Source organism: Elgaria multicarinata, chromosome 7, assembly GCF_023053635.1.
Source record: "Elgaria multicarinata webbii isolate HBS135686 ecotype San Diego chromosome 7, rElgMul1.1.pri, whole genome shotgun sequence".
NCBI classification, from domain to species: domain Eukaryota; kingdom Metazoa; phylum Chordata; class Lepidosauria; order Squamata; family Anguidae; genus Elgaria; species Elgaria multicarinata.
In genome coordinates this window covers 107025515-107049207 of record NC_086177.1, presented here as the reverse complement: position 1 = coordinate 107049207, position 23693 = coordinate 107025515, and the positions used below count along the sequence as shown (strand labels likewise).

Sequence of the window (23693 nt, the reverse complement as noted above, 5' to 3'; positions counted from 1 at the left end):
CTAAAAAAAAAATTAACCAGGAGTGGCATGGAGGATCACAGTACATGGCAAAGCCAACAAGTTCAGACTTGTTACTTTGTTTATTTATTTATTATATTTCTATACCACCCAATAGCCAGAGCTCTCTGGACGGTTCACAACAATTAAAACCGTTCAAGGTATAAAACAACAGTATAAAACCATAATATAAAATGCAATATAAAAGCTCAACCAGATAAAAACAGCAGCAATGCAAAATTACAAATTTAAAACATCGAGTTAAAATTTATTTATAGACTGTTAAAATGCTGGGAGGATAAAAAGGTCTTCACCAAAAAGGTGTTCATGTTATAGAAATAATTCCCAAGTAAACCAAGAACTTCAAGGCCTAAACTCCCAGTGATGCCAGCAGAACGACAACAAATATCCTTGAGCCCACTATTTACTGAATGACATGTATACATGAATGGGAAGGATTTGCAGGGGAGAAGTCCTGTTCTCTCTTCCTTCCTTCCCCTAATCTTACTAATAGGGCTGTGCAGCACTTCAGGGCTAAACCCTGAATCCAAACTGATTGGGCCAAGGCAGTCTGGAGCAGATCGGGCTGGGCCCAAAGCCTGGTCTGGGCCGATGATAAGCTGCTGCCCTCACCTGCCCACGGGACTTACAGCCACATGTCCTCAAAGAGAGCTGCCATTTTAAAAGAAAAAATGGGCTCTGTGGTTTCCTACATCTAAGGTCACAAACTATGGAAACGGTCCATTCTGGCTGTCATAGTTTGCAGATGTAGGAACCACAAACCCCCATTTTCCTTTAAAGGTGGCTACTAGGAGGAGGGCTTTCTCCGCTGTGGCACCCCGGTTGTGGAATGAGCTCCCCAGAGAGGTCCGCCTGGCGCCTACACTGTACTCCTTTCGTCGCCAGCTGAAGACCTTTTTATTCACTCAGTATTTTAACACTTAATTTTAACTTAAATTTAAATTATACTGTTTTAACTCTGTATTTTAACCTTATATCAATTTTGCTGCGTGGTTTTATCCTGGTTGTGCTTTTTATATTGTATTTTGTATTTGTATTTTTAACTTGTTGGTTGTTTTATGATGGTTTTAATTTTTGTGAACCGCCCAGAGAGCTTCGGCTATTGGGCGGTATAAAAATGTAATAAATAAAATAATAAAATAAATAAAATGTCAGCTGTCGTTGAGGTCATGCAGATGCTGGACAGCTCAGGTAAATCCTGCAGGTGGGCAGGAGGCTGTGGCTCCAAGTTTGGGGAGTGAGCGGGTAGGAGGAGGGGGGAGTCCAATGGACTCCCATTCAGCCCCATGCTCAGCTTTCCCTCCGGAACCGCAACAGCTTTCGATTGTCCAGATCTCGCTTTGGGTCTGGATCCAAAGTGGGTTGGCCTGGGTCTGAAGCACCCTGAGTTGAATCAGGGTCAATGTGGCAGCTCCAAAATGGACTCCGAAGCGAATCAGGAGGCCTACTTCCTAAGACTAGAAAGTTGCCTGGCTGAAGGAAAAGTGGACAGAGGACAAAGTAGCAGGCAGGGGAAAGGTAATGGATTATCCAGTTGTGAAGCCAACTTTTAGGGATGGGCAAACTCACTTGGGTCCAATGGTCGGATGCTCACCCCAGCTTGTGGCGCTGTGAGCTTCTTTTGCTGCTCGGTGAGCATCTGACGACACCATGACCCTTATCTGGAACCTCCATTGTGTCCATTTATGCAAGAGTAAATGCACAAATGAGGGAGATGTGAAGTTTCTGGAGCCTCTATTGTTGCCTACAATGGAGGCTCTGGATGAAGGCCCTGTGTGTGTGTATGTGTTCAGATTCAGGGGGAATCCCTATCATTTTGCACAGGGATGTTGGAGATGGGGCTATCATGCCCCCTCCAATCATTCAACCTGAATGCCTGGATAGGGCTAAAGTCTGTGATGTTTAGGCAAAGCTCAAAGGAACACAAGATAAGCATAATGACCATCTCCAATAAAAATAGTTGGTGATCACAGAATTTCACTCATTTAGTTACGCGAACTTAACAGCTGTAATTTGCTTTCAGTGGTTTTTATTTTATTTTTCCATATAAAACATGACTTTTTAACAAAGTCTTTCCTGGACAGGGACCACCTAGCCACAGTAGTGCATGCACTGGTAACTTCCCAATTAGACTACTGCAGTGCACTCTACATGGGGCTGCCCTTGAAGACAACTCTGAAGTTGCAGCTAGTGCAAAATGCAGCAGCTAGACTGCTGGCCAGTATATTTCACAGAGACCACATAACACCGGTGTTATAGGAATTGCACTGGCTGCCTATATGCTTCCGGTCAGAATTCAAAGTGTTGGGAATGATATTTAAAGCCTTAAGCAGCTTGGGACCTCAACACTTCAGGGAGTGCCTCTCCCTAAATATGCCTGCCCGAGACTTGAGATCTGTTGGAGGAGCCTTTCTCCGCATCCCACCAGTGCAAGACATACACTATGGTGGGACATGGGAGTGGGACTGTGGAATGCCCTCCCCTTGGAGGCCCGACTGGTGCCAATGCTTTATTCCACCTTAGAGCCTTGTGTGGCACAGAGTGATAAGCGGCAGTTACTGCAGCCGAAACTCTCCCCACGGCCTGATTTCGATCCCAGCGGAAGCTGGTTCTCAGGCAGCCGACTCAGGGCGACTTAGCCTTCCATCCTTCTGAGGTCGGTAGAATGAGTAACTAGCTAGCTGGGGGGAAAGTAACTGTGACTGGGGAAGGCAATGGCAAACCATCCTGCTACAAAGTCTGCCAAGAAAATGTCTGCGAAAGCAGGCATCCCTCTAGGAGTCAGCAATGACTTAAGTGCTTGCACGAGAAGTTCCTTTCCTTTCCTCTTAATAGTTAAATTCACCAAGCTTGTTTTAACTGGTTTTTACAGCTTTTAAATTCTATACTGGTTTTAGCTTGATTAATAGTTTAATTGGTTTTTAGCTGTGTATATTTATTGTTTTATATTGTATAATTTTATCTGTATGATGCCCTGAGATTCTAGTGTTATAGGGCAAGATACAAAAGTTTTAATAAAGAAATTGTATATATCACACACACCAAAATCAATAGATTTTGCCTGAGATGAGTTCTGATGCACACTGGAGATTTTTCTTAGTCCAAAGCAGATGGCATATCTCAACTTTAAACCCTCTTTTTTAAAAGGTAGCAATAAAATAAAATAAAATAGGCACCATAGTAGAGAAAGAGCTCAGAAAGAGGTAATGGTCTGTTTGTTGAGATTCTGATTGTGTTTAGTCTCAAAAAGCAGCCCTATACAGAAAGAAGTTATAGGTTTGGAGACAATAACAGTGGGACCTAGTAAATAGACTTGTGAAGTTTCTTGGAGTGGCCACTAACCTCAACCTCTGCTTTTGTGTTTTCACAAAGCGGGGAAGAAGAATGGAGCTAGAATAGACACAAATGGGAATGCATTGTCCTCAGAAGTTTCTTTTATTTTTGTTTTATTGTAGATGAATAAATAGAGAAATCCATAATAACAAGTCTGAGTCAGTGTTAATGACAAAGCATTGCACAGCAGCCTTCAGGCGAATTTAACATACTCTAGTGTTTTCGATCCCAATACACAGACCTACCACTACAGATTAACAAGCATAGCAATACCGAGTCATGACTCAGGCTGAAATCCTGGCAAGAGATCAATGCTTGGACCAGGGGAAATGGGTTGGATAATAGATCTACCATTTTTGTTTTGTCCTTTTCCCCATACTTGTTCTAATACAGCATTTATTAGTGAGGCTAGTTCCAACCAGAGCGTCTGGTTGTGTAAAGGAATGCAGGGAAATTGCATCACATTTTTTTTTTTAATAAGGCTGTTAAATAATGAGCTTAAGGTTTATTTTGCTTTTGTTTTTGTTTTTATATCTTCTGGAAATTTTCTTTTCCTTTCTTTTCCAGAGGGCATCAGAGGGAGGCATGTGCAAATCCCCTCTGAGAAAATTTTGCGACACTCAGTAGCTTTTTGTCTCCATTGAAATTCCTAAATGGGGACTGTCTGGGAAAGAATGGCTCATATTTGCTTTGAATTGTTGGCTGTTAGCACAGTATCCCCACCCTCTTCATCCATGTGGGGAAAGTCTGTCAAATACATGGGATAAATTAAGCTGCATAGTTGGTCTGGGAAGTTTTATTCCCCCTTACACACACACACACACTCACACACACACATTCAGACAGGCCAACTTTCCTTTGACTGGCTCTGTGATTTAGGCAAAATCTGGCAACAACCTAAAGGTTACTCAGAGGGGAAAACAGAGGCTGGATGCATAAATGTTTGCTCAAATTATAATAGTATTTATGGAATGTGCGTTACAATACACATGGAAATGTGCATCCCATTGAAAACAGTGGAGTAGCTGGAAGGCAAACATGTTTGGATGTGCATTTGGTGATCCACATCCAATTTACATTGTTGATTCATAGATCTGAGAGGCTCCAGTTTCTCCAGAAATACTTATGACTGAAAAGTGGTAAATCCTGTGAGGGAAAAGGGGGACATAACTCACACATCCTTAGTGACTAATGCATATGCGAATCTTTCAATGAGGATAAAATCCCAACTGGGAATCATAGGCCTAATCTACACCAAGCAGGGTATAGCGGTATGCAAGCGGTATATGGTATGTGTCAATGGGCCCCAACCCTTGTCAGTGCACTTCAATACCGCTATAAAGCAGTAGTGTGGCTCCTGCCTTTTATATACTGCTTTTATAGTGAAATATCTTGCTTTGTGTAGATTAGGCCATAGTTGAAGACTCCAATTCTCCAATGCCTGAAGCTTCCATGACAGATCCTTGGCTTCCTGTTGTTGGAGACCTCCACCAGAAAGGGCTTCCTTCCTCCTAGAAACTTATTCCATTGTTTAAGAGCTCTTAAAATTAGGGCCAGTGTGTAGACAGAGCTTTTTTAATAATAGAAAATGATTTCCTTATAGATGTGCTTGCTTTGAATACTTGGTTCTACTTCCAATAGACTTAGGGAGCAGGTATGCTAGGGAAGCAGTGTGTCTGTGCGTATGCCTGTGTGTGTGTCTTAACCTCACTTCCTCATGATTTACTCATTTTCTCTGGACTCAGAATTTTCTTAATGTGGGAGAGCATTCCCATAAGCCGATTCAAATCTGCAGTCTGAAGACGAACAAGAAAATAAACCATCAACCTGTAGGCCTCTCCACTTATTTATAACTTGTTGTGGGATGGTCAGGGCTTTGCACCCGGAGACGATAGGGCAGTCTGTAAAACCTAATGGCCTGTAATTATAGCCAGAGATGGCTGTGATGGCTTGTTGGTGACACTCTCTATTGTTCTGTGGTCGGCAGACAAGAGGATTGGATTCCAAAGATGCCAATGATTCACCAGCTAATTATAGCATTTCCAAAGCGTTATATGTATTTTATACTGGCAAAGTGGAGCAAGTAGCCCATTGATCCTCAGACGAGAAGAGCACATTAAACCAGTGTTGTTCTGCAACAGACATTTGCTCAGCTTATTGCCTGACTGCTCTGGATCAATATTAATTCTTCCCTTCCTTTGCACTCTGTGTTGGAAATCTTTGATATCAGAGTCCCCTTAGCTAATCTTCCTGGTAAGGGAAATCACTTACACATGGATAGACACAGGGCTTGATACCACACCTTTGGTGGCTAGAGATGGCCAAATCTGTCACTTTTACTTTCTCCCACATTATATATATATCCCAAATATGAACTTTGCACATTTTTGGTAAATTCTTATCAAGAACAAAATTCTCACCCATGTGCACCAGTCAAATTCGATAGGTACAGCAATTCCCAGCACAGGGAAGACCATGCTGTGCTTGCTTGCTATACGTAGATGAGAACCCTTCAGGAAGAAAGAGAGAGAGAGAGAGAGAGTTTGCAACTCAAATTCAAAATTAACATGATTGTTAATTTAGCCGGTGTGGTGTAGTGGCTAGAGTGTCAAACTGGGAGTCAGAAGATCCGGGTTCTAGCCCCCACTCGGCCATGGAAACCCACTGGGTGACTTTGGGCCAGTTACAGACTCTCAGCCCAATCCACCTCAAAGGGTTGTTGTTGTGAGGATGAAATGTGTACGCTGCCTTGAGTTCCTTGGAGGAAAAAAACGGTGGGATATAAATGCAATAAAAAATAAAATATATATATGCAGGGATTCAAAACCCAGACTTTTAAGAGCAAAGTACTCATAGCCCTAGGCCTGACAAGTCTGTAGGTTTTTACTTTGTGAATTTCGGTAAATTCTTATTCTCTCCTGTACTGAACATCACCCTCCATATGTACATCATGGTGGAAGTGCGCCAGGAGAAGGGTGAGGCTCGTACGCTCAACTGTCTCCCGCGTTTAGTCTACATACTGACTATTCATCACCTGAATAGGGCTCCTGTAGCATCAAGATCTAACCCATTAACTCTTCTACACCACACTGACGTACCAATATAGGTTCCCTGCAGATTAGATATAAGTTTCCATGGAGGAGGAATTGAATTGTGAAAATGGGAGGGGGAGTAATTTTTAACCTCCCCTTCCGCAGCACAACAGCCAGTTCCAGATTCGGTTCCTCACGAATTTTGGCTAAGGATGCCATGAGTGCCCAGCTGGTCCAGGAGTCTGGTAGATCCCCTCGCATCCCCCCACCTGGACTCAGACTTGTGCTCCCGAAACATGCGCAGACCCCTGCCTGAGTGCTTGCAAGGTCCCACAGCTGTCCGCCCATGCACCATGGCAGTCACAACTGACACAGGAAGGGGAAGCACATGATTTTGGCACATGGGCAGGTGGCCGCCAAGCACTCACCAGGCCAAGACGATCCTTAGAAGTAGCCTCCGTAGGCCAGTGAGCAAGGGTGGGCTGCAGGGTGAGCAACTGCGAAGGCGAATGCAATCCATCCCTAATATTAGCTCTAATGTTCAGAGAACTCTTTTCCTGGAAAATGTGTTCACTTTTTCATGATGCATGTATGTTGGCTAAAACAAAATGGAAGGTTTTGCTCATTGCTACAGTGAATGCCCACCTTAAATTCTACCTATTGATAGAGTTGCACTGGAATTGGATCAATTGGCTTGGTATGGAATCATCCAAGGCTTTACCCAATAAGCTTTTTTATGTGCTAAGAACTTTCAACCCAATCAAAATTATGATTCTCAGAAAGCATTCCAGCTTTCGCCCCATGTCACCTTGTCCAGGAGACTGAACAAACACATATTTTCTGCTCACAAATGCTCTCACGGAGTTTCTGTAGACAAGCCAAGCTATTTATTTATTTATTTTTGTGTTCTAGAGATGCTAGGGATAATAATAATAATGATAATAATAATAATGACAAAACAATACCTTGCAACCAACCAGACATAACAGTCATAGACAAAAAAAAGAAACAAAAACACACATACCTCATCAACATAGCAATACCGAATGACAAAAAAGTAGTTGAAAAGGAAGAGGTAAAGAGAGAAAAATATACACCACTGGTCATGGAAGTCAAAGAACTATGTCAACAGGAAAAGATCATTATTCCATTAGTCACATCAGTCACTGGCATCACATTAAAAAAACTATACAGAAAACCTCCAGAAACTGGGCCTACCAAAATACATCCACACCACCATCCAGAAAGCAGTGCTACTTAAAACATGCTCAATTGTCAGGAAATTCCTGAGTTGGTAAAAGACAGCATGACTTGGCAATGCCCGTCATGTCCATCTAGAAAAACCGCCATGAGCAAGAAAGAGACAATAATTATTATAATAAATTTCCCTCTGGATCAATGTGCGGAACAACAACAAATAAAAAAATACTATAAAATATATAAAACTGATTAAAACATATAAAACTACTACATTATTAAAATAACAGCCAGACATTTTAAAATTTAACTGGGTAGGCCTACTGGAAGAGATCTTTATAGCTTTTTTTAAATTCAGAAAGACTGTTGAGTTGGTGAGACTCCTTTGGCAGACCATTCCACAGTCTGGGAGCGACAGAACAGAAGGTCCTCTGGGTTACAGTTGTCAGCCTAGTTTTCCCTGACTGAAGTAAATTCTTCCCAGATAACCTGAGTGTGCAGGGCAGATTGTATGGGAGAAGGCAATCCCGCAGGTAACCTGGACCCAAACCATGTAAAGCTTTAAAGGTAATAACCAACACATTATATTTCACCCAGAAACTTATTGGCAGCCAGTGAAGTGATTTTAAAATTGTTGTAATATGGTCACCCCTACTTGTACCAGTGACCAACCTGCCTGCCATATTTTGAACTAGTTGAAGTTCCCGTACTAGGGACAAAGATAGCCCTATGTACAACATATTGCAGAAGTCAAGCCTCGAAGTTACCAGCATGTGCACTACTGTCTTTGAGGCCGTAGCTAGACTTAAGGTTTATCCCAGGTTCATCCCTGCCTGAGCGCTGGATGTCCTGTGTGGCACTTAGATGAACAGGTTTGACCCCAGGACAATCCTGGGATAAACCTTAGGTCTAGCTACAGCCTAGGTCTTCCAGCTCTAGGAAGGAGCGCAGCTGGCGTATTAGCCAAAGCTGATAGTAGGCACTCCTGGCCATCACATCTATCTGGGCTGTCATTTGGCGCCCTGGATTCAGGAGCACCCTCAAACTGGAAACACAAATCTTTCATGGGAGTGTAACCTAGGGTGACCATATTTGGGAAACCGAAAAAGAGGACACCTAGTGTGTGTGTGGGGAAGCAGCTTTCTGAGTCCTGCAGAAAGTACGTTATTCCCCCCCCCCACCTTAAAGAACCCGATTGGAGTGGAGGAGGGGAAAGGATTTCATTCTGCACCACCACCATCCACTCCAATTGGGGCCTTTTCTATAATGTCCACGAATGACCCACTTTCCCCTTTAAGACCTCAATTGGAGCTCGGGGTGGGGGAATGATGTGCCTCAAGAAAGCATGTCATTCCCTCCTGCCATGCTAATGGCAGCCTTAAAGGGGAAGGTGTGTTATTCCAGGACATAATTGAAAATTATAGAAAATCCCCCCTGACACCATGGAAAGAACAAAAACCAGGACAAATCCGGGGAAATCCTGACAGTTGGTCACCCTAGTGTAACCCCATCCAGAACTGGTTAACACCCCTCCAAACCCAGGTTGTGGCCTTTGACAGTAAGCATCGCCGTCTTGTCTGGATTCAGCTTCAGTTTGTTTTTCCTCATCCAGCCCATTACCGCCTCCAAGCATTCATTCAGAAGAGACTCACTATCCTTAGCTGACGCTGTTGTTGAAGGCATAGAAAAATATATTTGTGTGTCATCAGCATACTGATAGCACTCTGCCCCATGCCTCTGGAGGATCTCTCCCAGTGGTTTCATGTAGATGTTAAACAGCACTGGGGATAGGATGGCACCTTGTGGTATGCCATACAACAGCTCCTTCTTTGAGGAGCAGCTATCCCCAAGCATCACCATCTGGAACCTGTCTGAGAGGTAGGACTGGAATCACTGAAGCACAGTGCCCCCATTCCCAAACCTCCCAAGCATTCCAGAAGGATACCATGGTTGATGGTATCAAAAGACACTGAGAGGTCCAGGAATACCAGCAGGGACACACTCCCTCTGTCAATACTCAAGCATAGATCATCCGCTAAAGTGAGCATAGCATAGCATTGCCCCAAAATGGAAGATTTGATACTGGTCTGTAGTTATTAAAGTCCAGGGGTTCCAGGAAGGGCTTTTTTTTTTAGAAGCGGACGTACCACCACTTCTTTTAAATGTGATGGAAAGCTCCCCTCCCTGAGAGATGCATTAATGCTATGCTGTAGTTGTTGTCTAACTGCATCTCCTTCCTGGATCTTTCAAAGCAGTGGTGATATACTGGCTTCATTTGACAAGAACAGTTGGGGATGATGGCAACGTGTCAGGAAACGATCCCATTAAAGTTGTTTCCAGGGTTTTACGAGGAGTGAAGTCATAGGGCACCGGGCAGTAAGAAATGCCTTATTAGGTCTCCTGATTGAAAATGGAACTGAGAGTAAGACAAAGCTCCAAAACACACACAAAGGAAATACCTGCAAGGCAATTACAGCAACCTATAATAGAAATGCAATTACAAGCTGTGCCGAGGATCACAGCGCCACCTCTACTGTGCCGAATAGCATTGATTTTGTTTGGTTGGAAATAGATGCCTTCGAAGACAGCTTAAGCTCTAGTGCAGGCCGATGAATCTGTAGAATCAGGTGCTACAGATGTACTGGACTGTGACTTTCAGCCCCCCACCCCACCCCACCCAGTCAGCCATGCTGACTAGGGGAAGCTGGGAGTTTGACAGCATGTGTACATTTGCAAATCCACATGCAAATCCATACCTTTGAAAAATGCACACAAATACATTTTAAATCAATGGGAGAAGAACGTGTCTATTTCAGAGATGCACAGAACTGATGTGCACATATGGGAAAATACAAATAAAAACATTCACGGATTTTCATGCAGGGAAAAACACACAGACATTGCAATCTGATACAGACTCAAGTAGGAACAAGTTTCTGAGTGGAATTCAGAAAACTTTGGCAAGGTTGAATTTTACTGTTTTGCATGTCACTACTATATACTCATTCCTCCAGGAACTACAATTGGCTGTGCAGAACTATGTTTGACCACTACTCTTTTGGCTTTTTAGAAAGGGCGTGAAGAAACACATTTTCTTAATTAAGCCATTTAAATGATGTAGCTTTAATGATTTCATGTTCTTTTTTTTTACTGTTTTAAATAGTGTACATCAGGGTGACCATATGAAAGGAGGACAGGGCTCCTGTATCTTTAACAGTTGCATAGGAAAGGGAATTTCAGCAGGTGTCATTTGCATGCATGCAGCACCTGGTGAAATTCTGGTCCAGAGGACAGAGCTCCTGCGGCTTTAACTGTTGTAATGAAGAGGGAATTTCACCAGGTGCTGCATGCATACAAAGGACACCTGTACAGCACCATGTACAGCACCATGTACATTGATGGTGCTATATAAATAAATAATAAATAATAATAACCTGCTGAAATTCCCTTTTCTATGCAACTGTTAAAGATACAGGAGCCCTGTCCTCCTTTTCATATGGTCACCCTACATAGCCTTGGTGGCTTTTTAGCAAATTATGCTGTATATTGATGATGATGATGATGATAATGATGATGACAATGACAACAACAACAACAACAACAACAGATAGGAAACTTTCATACTGAGGGTACATTCTGGATATAGTGATGCAGAGCATAGACTACATTGATGTGGCTGAAGTGGCACCCTATCTTTCATAAGTGAGGCGGACTTGACTTCATCTGAGAAAAATCTTGCTGGGACTTCATTTTACTCTTGCCCACACTGGAGGAAATGAAATGAATTAACATTCCAAGTGCATCCAGCAAAATGCTATTTCAGGAGCACTGTTCCTTCTGTGTTTCGAACCAAATATTATTATTTCTCAGGAGCACAATCTCTGGCCAACTCACCGGTTCCACGTTCTGTGGCCATTGATCTGAACAATGAAATTGGCCTAAATGTGCCATCCCAAAGGTAGAGATTTCATTATTTAAACCAAAGAAGGATGATTGTTTGACCTGTGTTGGCAACACTGCTACGCCTATTATTAGGGATGTATGAGAAATTCACTCTGTGCAGTTATTTTTCTTTTTTGCAGTTCTCACCTCCCACAGTGAATGCAACTTGAGGTCAAAAAATTCATACATTTTTGAGCTTGAGATTCATTCCATAAAACAATACTAAAATGCATTCAGCAACACATCCATATTTTAAAAATGCACAAAGAAAAAGGTATGCATTTCAAAAATGCATACATTGCCAAAATGCATACATTAATGTGCACATTAAGAAAATTCATACATTAATGTACATACAAATTTCAATACACATTTTAAATAAATAAATAAATAAACAAACAAGCCCATGTGGAAATGGGACAGAAAGGGCTGGACCTAAAACATAATAATAATATGACAATCTTGGCATGACGAGACTGGCATATCTATCTATCTATCTATCTATCTATCCCTGCTTATTATGAGTTTCATTTCAAATAAATAAATTGCCACCACAATCAACTTCAAAAACATCTTGAAAAACTTAGAAACCAGCCTTTTGCACCTTTCTGAGAATCACACCCCTCTGCATTTATTTATTTTATATACCGCCCCATAGCCGAAGCTCTCTGGGCGGTTTACAAAAGTTAAAAACCGTGGACGTTAAAAAGTATACAAAATTTAAAACCATCAAAAATATAAAAACAACAGTATAAAACAGTATCCATTTTAAATAACAACAGTTCTGGGGTCCATTAAAAAACAAACAAACTTAGCATATGTTGTTAAATGCTGTTTAATGCCTGGGAGAAGAGAAAGGTCTTGACCTGGCGCTAAAAGATAACAATGTTAGCGCCAGGCGAGCCTCATCGGGGAGATCATTCCATAATTGGGGGGCTACCACTGAAAAGGCCCTCTCCCTTGTTGCCATCCTCCGAGCTTCCCTCAGAGTAGGCACTCGGAGGAGGACCTTAGATGTTGAGCGCAGTGTTGGGTAGGTTCATGTCGGGAGAGGCATTCCATCAGGTATTGTGGTCCCAAGCCATGTAGGGCTTTATAGGTTAAAACCAGCACCTTGAATTGGGCTCAGAAATGTATAGGCAGCCAATGCAAGCGGGCCAATATACAATCCTATATTGTTTTTAGGATGTGAAAAGAGAGTAAAAACAAAACACATAACTTGAACCCCTTCTTTATTTCTGCAACCCTAACGGGCCTTCAATCCTCTCTTGTTCTTTCTGTTTTCCTTTTTGACAGGGTTTGACCTGATGGAACAATTCAGTGTGCGGGAGATATTTGGAATGAAGGACAACGGAATCCACAGCTCTTACGTTCGACTTGGGAGCTTTCCCATTGTGCAGAGAACAGAGTAAGCCCCTCCTCTTCATTTTAGCCTGGCTTCTGTTCAAGGATCTCGTGGGGGCAATCTTCGCGGCGCCAGGTTGGAGCCACTCCACCGCCAAACCCAGCACTACGAGTGTTGTGTGGGGACAGCAAGTTGTCCTTACGATGGGAGGCAGATTAGGCTTTCCAGAAGCCATTAGGGTCACCACACCCATTCTCTCCTCTTCCCAGGGCTTCCAGAAAACAATAAGAGGTTGCCTTCTGCCCAGGAACACGCTTGGAGTGGCTCTGAGCAAAGTCAAAAAGGTGGAAGAGCTGGGCTGACCTCAATCTGGCTGGAAAAATCATGGTTAGTCCCTGACTTTTCAGCCATGCATCTTCGCCTCTTTCTCCTGCGGTGGCTTTGAATCTGTGTCTGTGTCATGTAACCAATGTGGCGCAGATTAGGGGCCACCCCGGGGCAAAGATGGTATCAAGACAGCTCCATGCTCCTTTTAAATCATGGGTGGACAACTGCAGAAGGTCCTGGAGAGATTTTTTCCTTCCACCCACCCTCACAGGCCAACATAAGAGAAAAATGAATGAATGAAAGAATGAATGAATGAATGAATGATGGCATCCATTGTGGCTAGAGAAGGTCAAATTTGAACCTTTGGGCACTCTGCAGATGTTGTGAACTGCCCAGATGTGACACTACAGATGTGCCACCGCGTTGTTGTGAACTGCACAGAGAACCTTAGTTATTGGGCAGTATAGAAATGAAATAAATAATAAATGATAAATAATAATAATAACAACCAGTTGGTTACACATGAACACAGTTCGCGGAGAAAGATCAAATCTAACAAAAGGTAAACTCTGAATAGTTACTTTTTAACCGTTGGTGCCTCTTCTTCTGTTCATGATTTGTTTATGCGCCGTATGTTACTAGCATATCTTTGTACCTGCACCTGTGTTTGTAAAGATGTATAGAGACATTTTGTGAGTTCCATTTTCATTTTGCTCCAATGTGCAATTAATTGTGTTTGTTTAATTATATTTGACATCTTTTTAATATTAAAAATAAAACTTAGTAGTACGTTGTTATAGAAGATAGCCTAATTCTTAAAAATAAAAGCTTTATAGATATAAATAAAAATATATAGTGAAAACTGTTGTTATCCGTGAAATCTGTGTGTCAATCTCCAATGGAGTGTGTTTCATGCAAATCGATCAAAAGGAACGCAGTCAAAACAGGATGTCCAACTAAGTCCCAACTTTGAATTATACAGATGCCATTTTGGGGGGCAGTGCAGAGCATCATGGAGCAGTAGAAGTCACAGGCAAGGGATATCATGAGAGCTGGTGTGGTGTAGTGGCTAGAGTGTTGGACTGGGAGTCAGGAGATCCAGGTTCTAGTCCCCACTCGGCCATGGAAACCCACTGGGTGACTTTGGGCCAGTCACAGACTCTCAGCCCAAAGTACCTCACAGGGTTGTTGTTGTGAGGATAAAGTGGAGAGGAAGATGATGTACGCTGCCTTGGGTTCCTTGCAGGAAAAAAGGTGGGATATAAATGCAATAAAATAAATAAATAAATAAATAAATAAATAAATAAAATAAATAAAATCACAGTTGGATCAAAGCCTCTGGGTATAGCATATATGAAACATCAACACACAGTAAAACTTCTTCTTTTTTTATTGTGCCTTTGTTTTTCTTTAAAGAGGAAAACAACTTTTAAGTGGCATCTAGTCATTTTTAAAAAATGACAGTTTCCTTCAGGAGCAGGGATCCTCCATCCCATGGAAGTTCCCAATCCAGCCCACTTAGCGTTAGGCACCCTCTGTGGGCCCTGCCCCTTCTACTCCTCATGCCCCACCTCCTCCTCAAACCAGGAGACTACTAGGGGCTTGTGGAGGAGGCAAGGAGAGGAATCTCCTTCTTATCTCCAAGATACAAAGAGCTGTCCCTGTGTGCTACTCCCCCTCCCAATAGAGGGCAAGTGGCACCAAGGGAAGTCCCCTTGTTATCTCCAATCACAGATTGGAGATAACAAGGAGATTGGTGGAGCACCAGCTGCATATTTGTCTGGTAAATTGCAGGACCCCCTACAAGTGCTGGTTGAGCGATCTGGTCATCCCCCCCCCCTTTATTTGCAGGATGAATGAAGCCAGAAAGCCATTCATCCAGCACTTCATTGACTACTGAAGTTGAAGTGCCTAATTGCAACTGACTAACTTCTTCCTCATGATTTCGAGGAGGACGGAAGCGTTTGGTAAATTCCATTTGCGCACGAGCCCTTTGGCTCTAGAAGCCAAGAGCAACAGTGGCGTTTCTCTGCAACAAGCTGTGAAAACTGTGTTTCCCTGGCCGTAGGCTCTGTGCTGCCACTTTCATTTCCTACTTGTACAGGGCATGTCCATTTCAACAGCTCACTTTCCAGCTGAAGCTGCCAGCCACCATTACAGCAGCAAGATGCCAAAACAGGATGTTTTAAAACACCCAGCGGCTGGTCTGGGCTTGGCATCAGAGCAGGCTCTGAGCTGTTTGGCAAACCGGCATAGCAAGTCCAAAAGCATCCAGGTTTTTGGAATTTAAATCAAGGAACAAGAAATCCCTCACTGCACACATGGAGATGGATCCTTGAAGGAAAGGAGTGGTAGGGCCTGCAGAATGTTGGCTGGCCATAGTTTGGTTGCTCCTGGCTGCCCAATAGAGCCGGATACAGAGGCTGCTCTCAGATGCTGAGCTGAGCTGAAAGTCAGTGGAGGCTGGTGGCTCTGAAGTTAGTGGGGCATTGGATCCACTCTGTGTTTCAGTCAGAACCAGTGTGACGCACCTTGGACAGCTCCTTTAGAGTTCTCACTGGTTCTGACACAAACTTGGAGCGGATTCACTTCCCCACTGACATCAGCTCCACCGGCCTCCACTGCTGAAAATTCTCAAAGCAACTTTTTGGCTCACATTTGGGCAAGGATGGAGGGGAGCTAAATATTTTCTCCAAATTCTGTTGCACCCACTCACTTTTTCTTTCTGCTACAGCCTTATAAGGAATCACTCTCCCTACTGCTGTTGGATGGTCTTTATTAATTCCAGTTCTTCGGTTTATTTATTTATTTCATTTCATTTCTATACCACCCAATAGCCGAAGTTCTCTGGGTGGTTCACAAAAATTAAAACTACAAAGAGCATAATAAAACAACCAACAATTTAAAAACGCAAATACAAAATACAATATAAAAAGCACGATCCTTCTGCTCTTGCTCTGATAACATTAGGGTGACCCTACGGAGAGGAGGACAGGGCTCCTGTATCTTTAACAGTTGTATAGAAAAGGGGGTTTCAGCATGCAGCACCTGGTGAAATTCCCTCTTCATCACAACAGTTCAAGCTGCAGGAGCCCTGCCCTGTTGACTAGATACAATGGAGGATAGGTCTCCTGTATCTATAACAGTTGTATAGAAAAGGGGATTTCAGCATGCAGCACCTGGTGAAATTCCCTCTTCATCAAAACAGTTCAAGCTGCAGGAGCCCTGCCCTGTTGACTAGATACAATGGAGGATAGGTCTCCTGTATCTATAACAGTTGTATAGAAAAGGGGATTTCAGCATGCAGCACCTGGTGAAATTCCCTCTTCATCGCAACAGTTCAAGCTGCAGGAGCCCTGCCCTGTTGACTAGATACAATGGAGGATAGGTCTCCTGTATGTATAACAGTTGTATAGAAAAGGGGATTTCAGCATGCAGAACCTGGTGAAATTCCCTCTTCATCGCAACAGTTCAAGCTGCAGGAGCCCTGCCCTGTTGACTAGATGCAATGGAGGATAGGTCTCCTGTATGTATAACAGTTGTTTAGAAAAGGAGATTTCAGCATGCAGCACCTGGTGAAATTCCCTCTTCATCACAACAGTTCAAGCTGCAGGAGCCCTGCCCTGTTGACTAGATACAATGGAGGATAGGTCTCCTGTATCTATAACAGTTGTTTAGAAAAGGGGATTTCAGCATGCAGCACCTGGTGAAATTCCCTCTTCATCACAACAGTTCAAGCTGCAGGAGCCCAGCCCTCTTTTGTATCTGGTCACTCTACTTCAGTTCTAGTCTTTGGAATTTTTTTAGATCTACACTACTGCTTTATAGTGGTATTGTAGTGCACTGATAACTGTTGGGGCAGAATTCACATTCCATATACCGCTTTCATAGTGTTATTTCCTACTTTTTATTCCACATTTGTATGATTTGACACAAGGTGTAGATCTGGCTTTAATACAAGTGTAATTCTAGCTGGTGTGTTATACCCAGCTCTCGTTAAACTCTCTTTTTGTTGATGTTTAGGGCCATTGCTGTCCATGACATGTGTGTTCCTTCCTTCCTTCCTGCTGTGCGGTGAAGAAGGGTGAAACTGGTAGTGACTCCATAACTTTCAAAACCTGTGTCGTCAGAATCATAAAAGGGCCCTAAATTGCAGAAGGAAAATGATGACGGCAGTGTGTACTTTGGGCAACAATGGCTCTGCTATAGCCCCTCAGGACTTTGAAAAACTGTTGACCAAATGCTTCTTTCTCTTCCCGTCCCCCAGAGATGTCTTCCCACAAGGTCTTCCTGATGAATATGCCTTTGTAACCACTTTCAAGTTCCGCAAGACGTCCAGGCGAGAAGACTGGTATATTTGGCAAATCATTGACAAATACGGCATACCTCAGGTAGGGGGTCCCTGTCTGGCCCTTGTTGCTGAAGTCCTTTCCAGTTGACTGTGCAGTTCTGAACACCACCTGCTGCCCTTCCTATGTTAATTAATAACAGTCTTGGTTTTATTAAAAACCAGGATCTTCTCCACTGCAGCATTTGTCTTTGAAATATGGGTGATACGTTGGGTGGGCAAGTGAGGTGGGGTGTGTGTCGATTTGCTGTGTTTCGAATACAGGCCCTGCCCTGCCATGCAGCATGATGAATTCACCTGTATCAGGTGGCACCAATGGCAAGGGCAAGGGATAGCTGAAGGTAGGAATTACTGTCTGAATGGAGCAGCAAGACGTTTTAAAATGCTGCCCCTAATGGTGTTTAGGGATGGATGGATTAAGGGGAGACATGATAGCACTCTTCAAATACTTAAAAGGTTGTCACACAGAGGAAGGGCCAGGATCTCTTCTCGATCCTCCCAGAGTGCAGGACACGGAATAATGGGCTCAAGTTACAGGAAGCCAGTTTCCGAATGGACATCAGGAAAAGATTCCTAACTGTTAGAGCAGTACGACAATGGAACCAGTTACCCAGGGAGGTGGTGGGCTCTCCCACACTGGAGGCCTTCAAGAGACAGCTGCACAAGCATCTGTCAGAGATGCTTTAGGGTGGATTCCTGCATTGAGCAGGGGGTTGGACTCGATGGTCTTGTAGGCCCCTTCCAACTCTGCTATTCTATGATTCTATGACTCATCGGTGCTCAGCTGTAAAGGGGCCATTTATTCAACATTACAGGTGTGAATACTTCATTCACAATGGTAATGTTGCATAAACGGTCCCTTTACAGCTGCAAACGCAAGAAAAAGTGAAATCCTTAACAAACAACCATATACGTAATACCAAACAAAAAGTTATATATATATATACACAATAGAACAATAATGTTTAATGTACAAAAATAAAATAAAGGTTAACAATAATATTACTTTAAAAGTGCAACCTCATATTGCACAAGAACAAGTACTGATCAGGCACAATGTGAAGTAAAAAGGCCAAACGCGTATCAACACAAGGTCTTCATCAGTGGCCAATGCTAAAATACAATCTGCAATATACAAATGTCTTGGGTCAAAATAAGAATATGCATTTCTTTATGTACTTATTTAATGCATTTCTATATACCTCCCAATAGCTGAAACTCTCTGGGCAGTTCACAAATATATATATATATATATATATATATATATATATATATATATACTCTTCTCTCCACTTGGCTCCCTTACTGACACTGCATATCAGATGATGATTGTTTAAAAGGAAAGGTGGGCAACTTTGGCAGATAGGAGGGGCATTTTCTATCCCTGACCCCCGCCCCCAAAGCTGTAATCCTGGTGCTGCCACAGCATTTTTCAAATTTATGATAAGAGGACAATGCTTTAAACAATTTACATATGTACATAGGCCCCTGTGGCATTATGTCAAAATAATAATAATAATAATAATAATAATAATAATAATAATAATAATAATAATAATATATTTCTTACCTGCCTCTCCACTTGGATCAAGGCAGGGAACAACAGTGAATATAAAACACATTAAAAACTGTTTTAAAACATAGCATACATGATTAAAACATGAGAGAGCGCCTTCTCCCTTACCAACCTGCCCGGTCACTGAGGTCATCCGAGGGCCTGCTCCTGGTGGTTCCACCTAGATCCATCCTCCGATTGGAATCCACCAGGTGAAGAGCCTTCAGCGTGGTGGCACCCCTCCTGTGGAATTCCCTGCCTCTGGAGGTCAGGCAGGCTCCAACCTTGTACTCCTTTCGGCGCCTCCTGAAAACATCTTTATTCCAAGAAGCCTTTCTTTAACATGCAGCCTTGGATTTCTGTGTTGTTGTTGTTTTGCTTCTTTTTTAATTTTGTTTTAACTGTTTTATTCTGTTTTTATTTTCATTTTACCTTGTACACCGCTCCGAAATTTTTTCAATGAGGAGCGGTATATAAATAGTCTAAATAAATAAAATAAATAAATAAATAAAACATCCTTAAAACATTCTAAAACATTCTAAAATTCCACTGGATAGGCCTGCCGGAATAGATCAGTTTTTATTGCTTTTTTAAATGCTGAAAGACTGTCAAGTTGACGAATTTCCTCCGGCAGGCCATTCCACAGTCTGGGAGCAGCAGAAGAGAAGGTCCTCTGGGTAATAGTTGTTAATCTAGTTTTTGCTAGCTGAAGTGGATTCTTCCCAGAGGACCTGAGTGTGGATTGTACGGGAGAAGGCAATCCCACAGGTAGCCTGGACCCAAACTATGTAGGGCTTTAAAGGTAATAACTAACAATTTTTACTTCACCTGGAAACTAATTGGCAGCCAGTGATGAGATTTTAAGAGTGGTGTAATGTGGTCACCCCTATGTGTACCAGTGACCAGCCTGGCTGCCATATTTTGGACTAGTTGAAGTTTCCGGACTAGGCACAAAGGTAGCCCTATGGAGCGCATTGGAGAAGTCTAGCCTTGAAGTTACCAGTGCATGCACTACTGTCTTTAGGTAACTTCTGACTCCAGGAAGCGGTGCAGCCAGCGTATCAGCCGAAGCTGATAGTAGGCACTCCTGGCACTATCTGGGCTGTCATTTGGAGTGACGGATCCAGAACACCCCGAAGGTGTGAACACAGTTTTCCTTACATGTTTTTCTTACCATGTTTTATAGTATGTGTACAGCCCCCTGAAGAAGGCCTTGGAAAGTACAGGCCAAAACGCGTCGGACTTTACGATCTGCAATAAAAAGCTCAGCATCCTGAGAATTCGTTTCTCCCTTCGTTTCATCACATTGGATGTTTTTCTCCCCCGGCTTTTGCTTGTGGAGTAAGTGGGGAAAGGGATTTCCCACCCTTCCCCATCACTCCAGATCTTGAAATTGATTAGTAGTAGTTAGGGATGTCAGAGACATCCACAGTGGAAATGAATTTGGATTTCTATGAATCCAACGTGTGGAATCTGAAGCAGTCCAGCTTCACCTGAGTCACACAGATTCTGCAGACTTGCAGACCATTCTTTTCCCCCCCAGAATTTTATGCAAATTTAGTCATAAAAATACATTAATTAAAATAAACACTGACCATAAATGTGCATTTGGAGGGGGATTTTTGCATTTGGAGGGGGGAAGTGCATGTTTTCACAAATGCAAATGATTTGCACATTTTCACAAAAGTGAATTTGTGCACGCAAATCTGAATTTGGGCAAATTCAAATTTGCACAAATTTGGGAAATGGGGGGTGGGGGAAACCCAATTCTGTCAATGAGCAGATAAGAGAATGAAAGGCATCTGACAATGTGCAAAACTCCAATGGAACAGACTTTACAAAATCCAAACATATTTCACTTCTTCACACAATGTTTAAGGGCACAATCCTATTGGATCTATCCTGGGTACTTGTAACCCTCCATACCTAGATGGGTGATTTCAGCTGTCTAGCGGAGACTTCAGGTTAAGGGAGGGAAGGAAGGGAGGGAGGGATGGGGACACACACCCTATAACCCCCATCCAAGCTTGCATTGGTGAGTTCATAGAAGCAGCCAGTGTAGTTCTCTCCATGCTGGCTGTGAAGGGGCAGGGGAGCGGGCTTGGTTTCCTGGCTCCAAGGTCAGAGCACTGTGTTCAGCCTTGGATCCTGGACACAGAACACCTTCCTAAAATATTTATCAATTCACTGCCACAAGATATGATGACCGCTCTGACTTGAGAGTCCTAAAGGGGATTGTATAAATTCATGGTGGAGAGATGTCTATCAACAACGATTAGTCCTGGTGTCTATATTGAACCTCTGTTGGTTCAGAGGCAGCCTACTACTGGATACCAGTGGGTAAGGAGGAGCAATGGGAAAGGGCTATTGCCTTCCTGCTGAGTTTGTGGGCAACTCAGAAACAGCTAGTTGGTCTTTGTGGGAAACAGGATACTGGAGGAGGTGGGCTTTTGGCCTGACCCACTGCATCTTTCCTTAAGTACTTATAACCCACACCTGCCTGTCAGACGTCCCCGCCTTAGATGATCTTGCATCTACAATCCTGTGTTTTGTTCTGTTTTTCTAAAGGTGTCAATCCGACTGGATGGTGAAAACAAGGCCTTGGAATACAATGCTATTGGACTCACCAAAGACGCAGTGAGGGTGGTCTTTAAAAATGGCCGCGTCAGTGACCTGTTTGACCGTAACTGGCATAAGATCGCTTTGAGCATCCAGTCCCAGAGCGTCTCCCTGTATATCGACTGCAAACTGGTTCAGACGTTGCCTATTGAAGACAGAGAAAATATCGACATTCAAGGGAAGACCGTCATTGGCAAGCGCCTCTATGACAGCATGCCAATTGATGTAGGTATCAAGGGTGTAGGTTTGGCCACCTCGAATGCAGGATTGGCTGTGCCACAGACTCTAGCATGTAGCTCATTCTATTATTGTACTTTAGGTGCCAAAACATTTTCTTCATTGGCATAACTTATTTCAACAGCTGTTGGTCCATTAATGATGTTTTAAGAGATTGATAATCCTTTATGTATGTATGCATATAAGTATGTATGTATTAGGTTTTTTGTTTTGATTTTTTTTAAAAACAACAACATTATTCAATTAAATACTCCTCTCGCATTTAAATTAATATGAAAATCCCTTCTTGGCCTCAATGTGAGCTGTTTTTTTCTAAAAAATATTTTCTATTTCAAGAAATCTGAGAATATGAAACCATCCAGGCAAAGTGACCCAGGAGAGCCAAAATGGCTAAAAAGAATACATAGAATATCAAGAGGAGCATTTTTAACGTGGTGAAAGTTACAGGGTTTTGTCTTCTTTTAAGATTTTGGCTTGGGTCTCAAAGGAGCAGTATCACAGAGTGTGACAGGATGATAAAAAGGTGTGCTACTTTCTGACCTCGGCCTCCTTTTGCATGATATCCCTGCCCAGCTGTCACATACAGTCCAATGTCACATCCTCTGCTCTCCACATACCATCCATATTCTCTCTACTTGTGTGGATTTTCCACCAAATCTGGACAAAGTATATATTTGCACATTTAGCGATGGACACGTCTGTCAATTTTGGTTTTGCCAAAAGTAAGTTTCTCATTTTTCGAACACTAAGTCCATTTCGTCCTATTTCTACATCAGTTTGCTGCTTTTTTAAAGGGAGGAAAGGAACCTCTCGTGCAAGCACTGAGTCATTACTGACTCTTGGAGGGACGCCAGCTTTCACTGACGTTTTCTTGGCAGGCCTTATAGCGGGGTGGTTTGCCGTTGCCTTCCCCAGCCGTTATTACCTTTCCCCCAGCTAACTGGGTACTCATTTTACCGACCTCGGGAGGATGGAAGGCTGAGTCGACCCGAGCCGGCTGCCTGAAACCAGCTTCCGCTGGGATCGAACTCAGGCCGTGGGGAGAGTTTCGGCTGCAGAAACTGCTGCTTTACCGCTCTGCGCCACATGAGGCTCTGCTTTTTTAAAAGGTCCACATTAAAACCTGTACCCATTCTCATGCCCTTTTCTCCTAATATATGCATTTTTAGGCAATTTTGCCAAGTATTGTGCAATTTATGACAGCATCTTTATACGCCATTGTCACAAATATATGCCTTTTTGTGCACAGGGTTCGCTAATCTAATCATTTTTAAAATTATTACTATTGGAAAACGTGCATTGCAAAATTCAGAATAGTGTGAATATCCAAGAATTGCTGCATTTCATTTGGCCTATTAGTTTGGCTAGTATGAATTAGGTAAGCTCTCATTAAAATGCTGACCAGTTTCTCTCCCATCCTGATATACATCCTTTCCCATGTTTTTTGCCTGGGTAGAGATAGTCTCTTTGTAGGAGAAGTGTAATCTATAAAGTAATCTTCTATCATGTATCATTAAGATGATTGGTTGCCAAAAGCACAGTACAGAAGGGATCAAGGTAACCATCCCTGAGAGGTGACTTCTGTGATTTCCTTTTTTTCTCAGTTTGACCTTCAGCGGATGGTTATTTACTGTGATTCTCGACACGCTGAGCTGGAAACGTGCTGTGACATTCCTTCTGGACCCGTAAGTTTAAGTTTATACATTACGCATGTGTGTGTGTGTTTGTGTGTGTGTGTGT

The 23693-nt window shown here is 42.8% G+C and overlaps 1 protein-coding gene across 1 annotated transcript in view; it reads left to right on the top strand.

Moving 5' to 3' along the window:
* Positions 1 to 23693, top strand: part of COL22A1 (collagen type XXII alpha 1 chain) — a 250200-nt gene that overhangs the window by 85996 nt on the left and 140511 nt on the right. Inside the window, exons 5-8 of the mRNA XM_063131168.1 lie at positions 12819 to 12930; positions 17462 to 17585; positions 21666 to 21941; positions 23558 to 23638. Coding sequence (XP_062987238.1) covers positions 12819 to 12930; positions 17462 to 17585; positions 21666 to 21941; positions 23558 to 23638 — 593 coding nt within the window. The remainder of the gene's footprint in view (positions 1 to 12818; positions 12931 to 17461; positions 17586 to 21665; positions 21942 to 23557; positions 23639 to 23693) is intronic.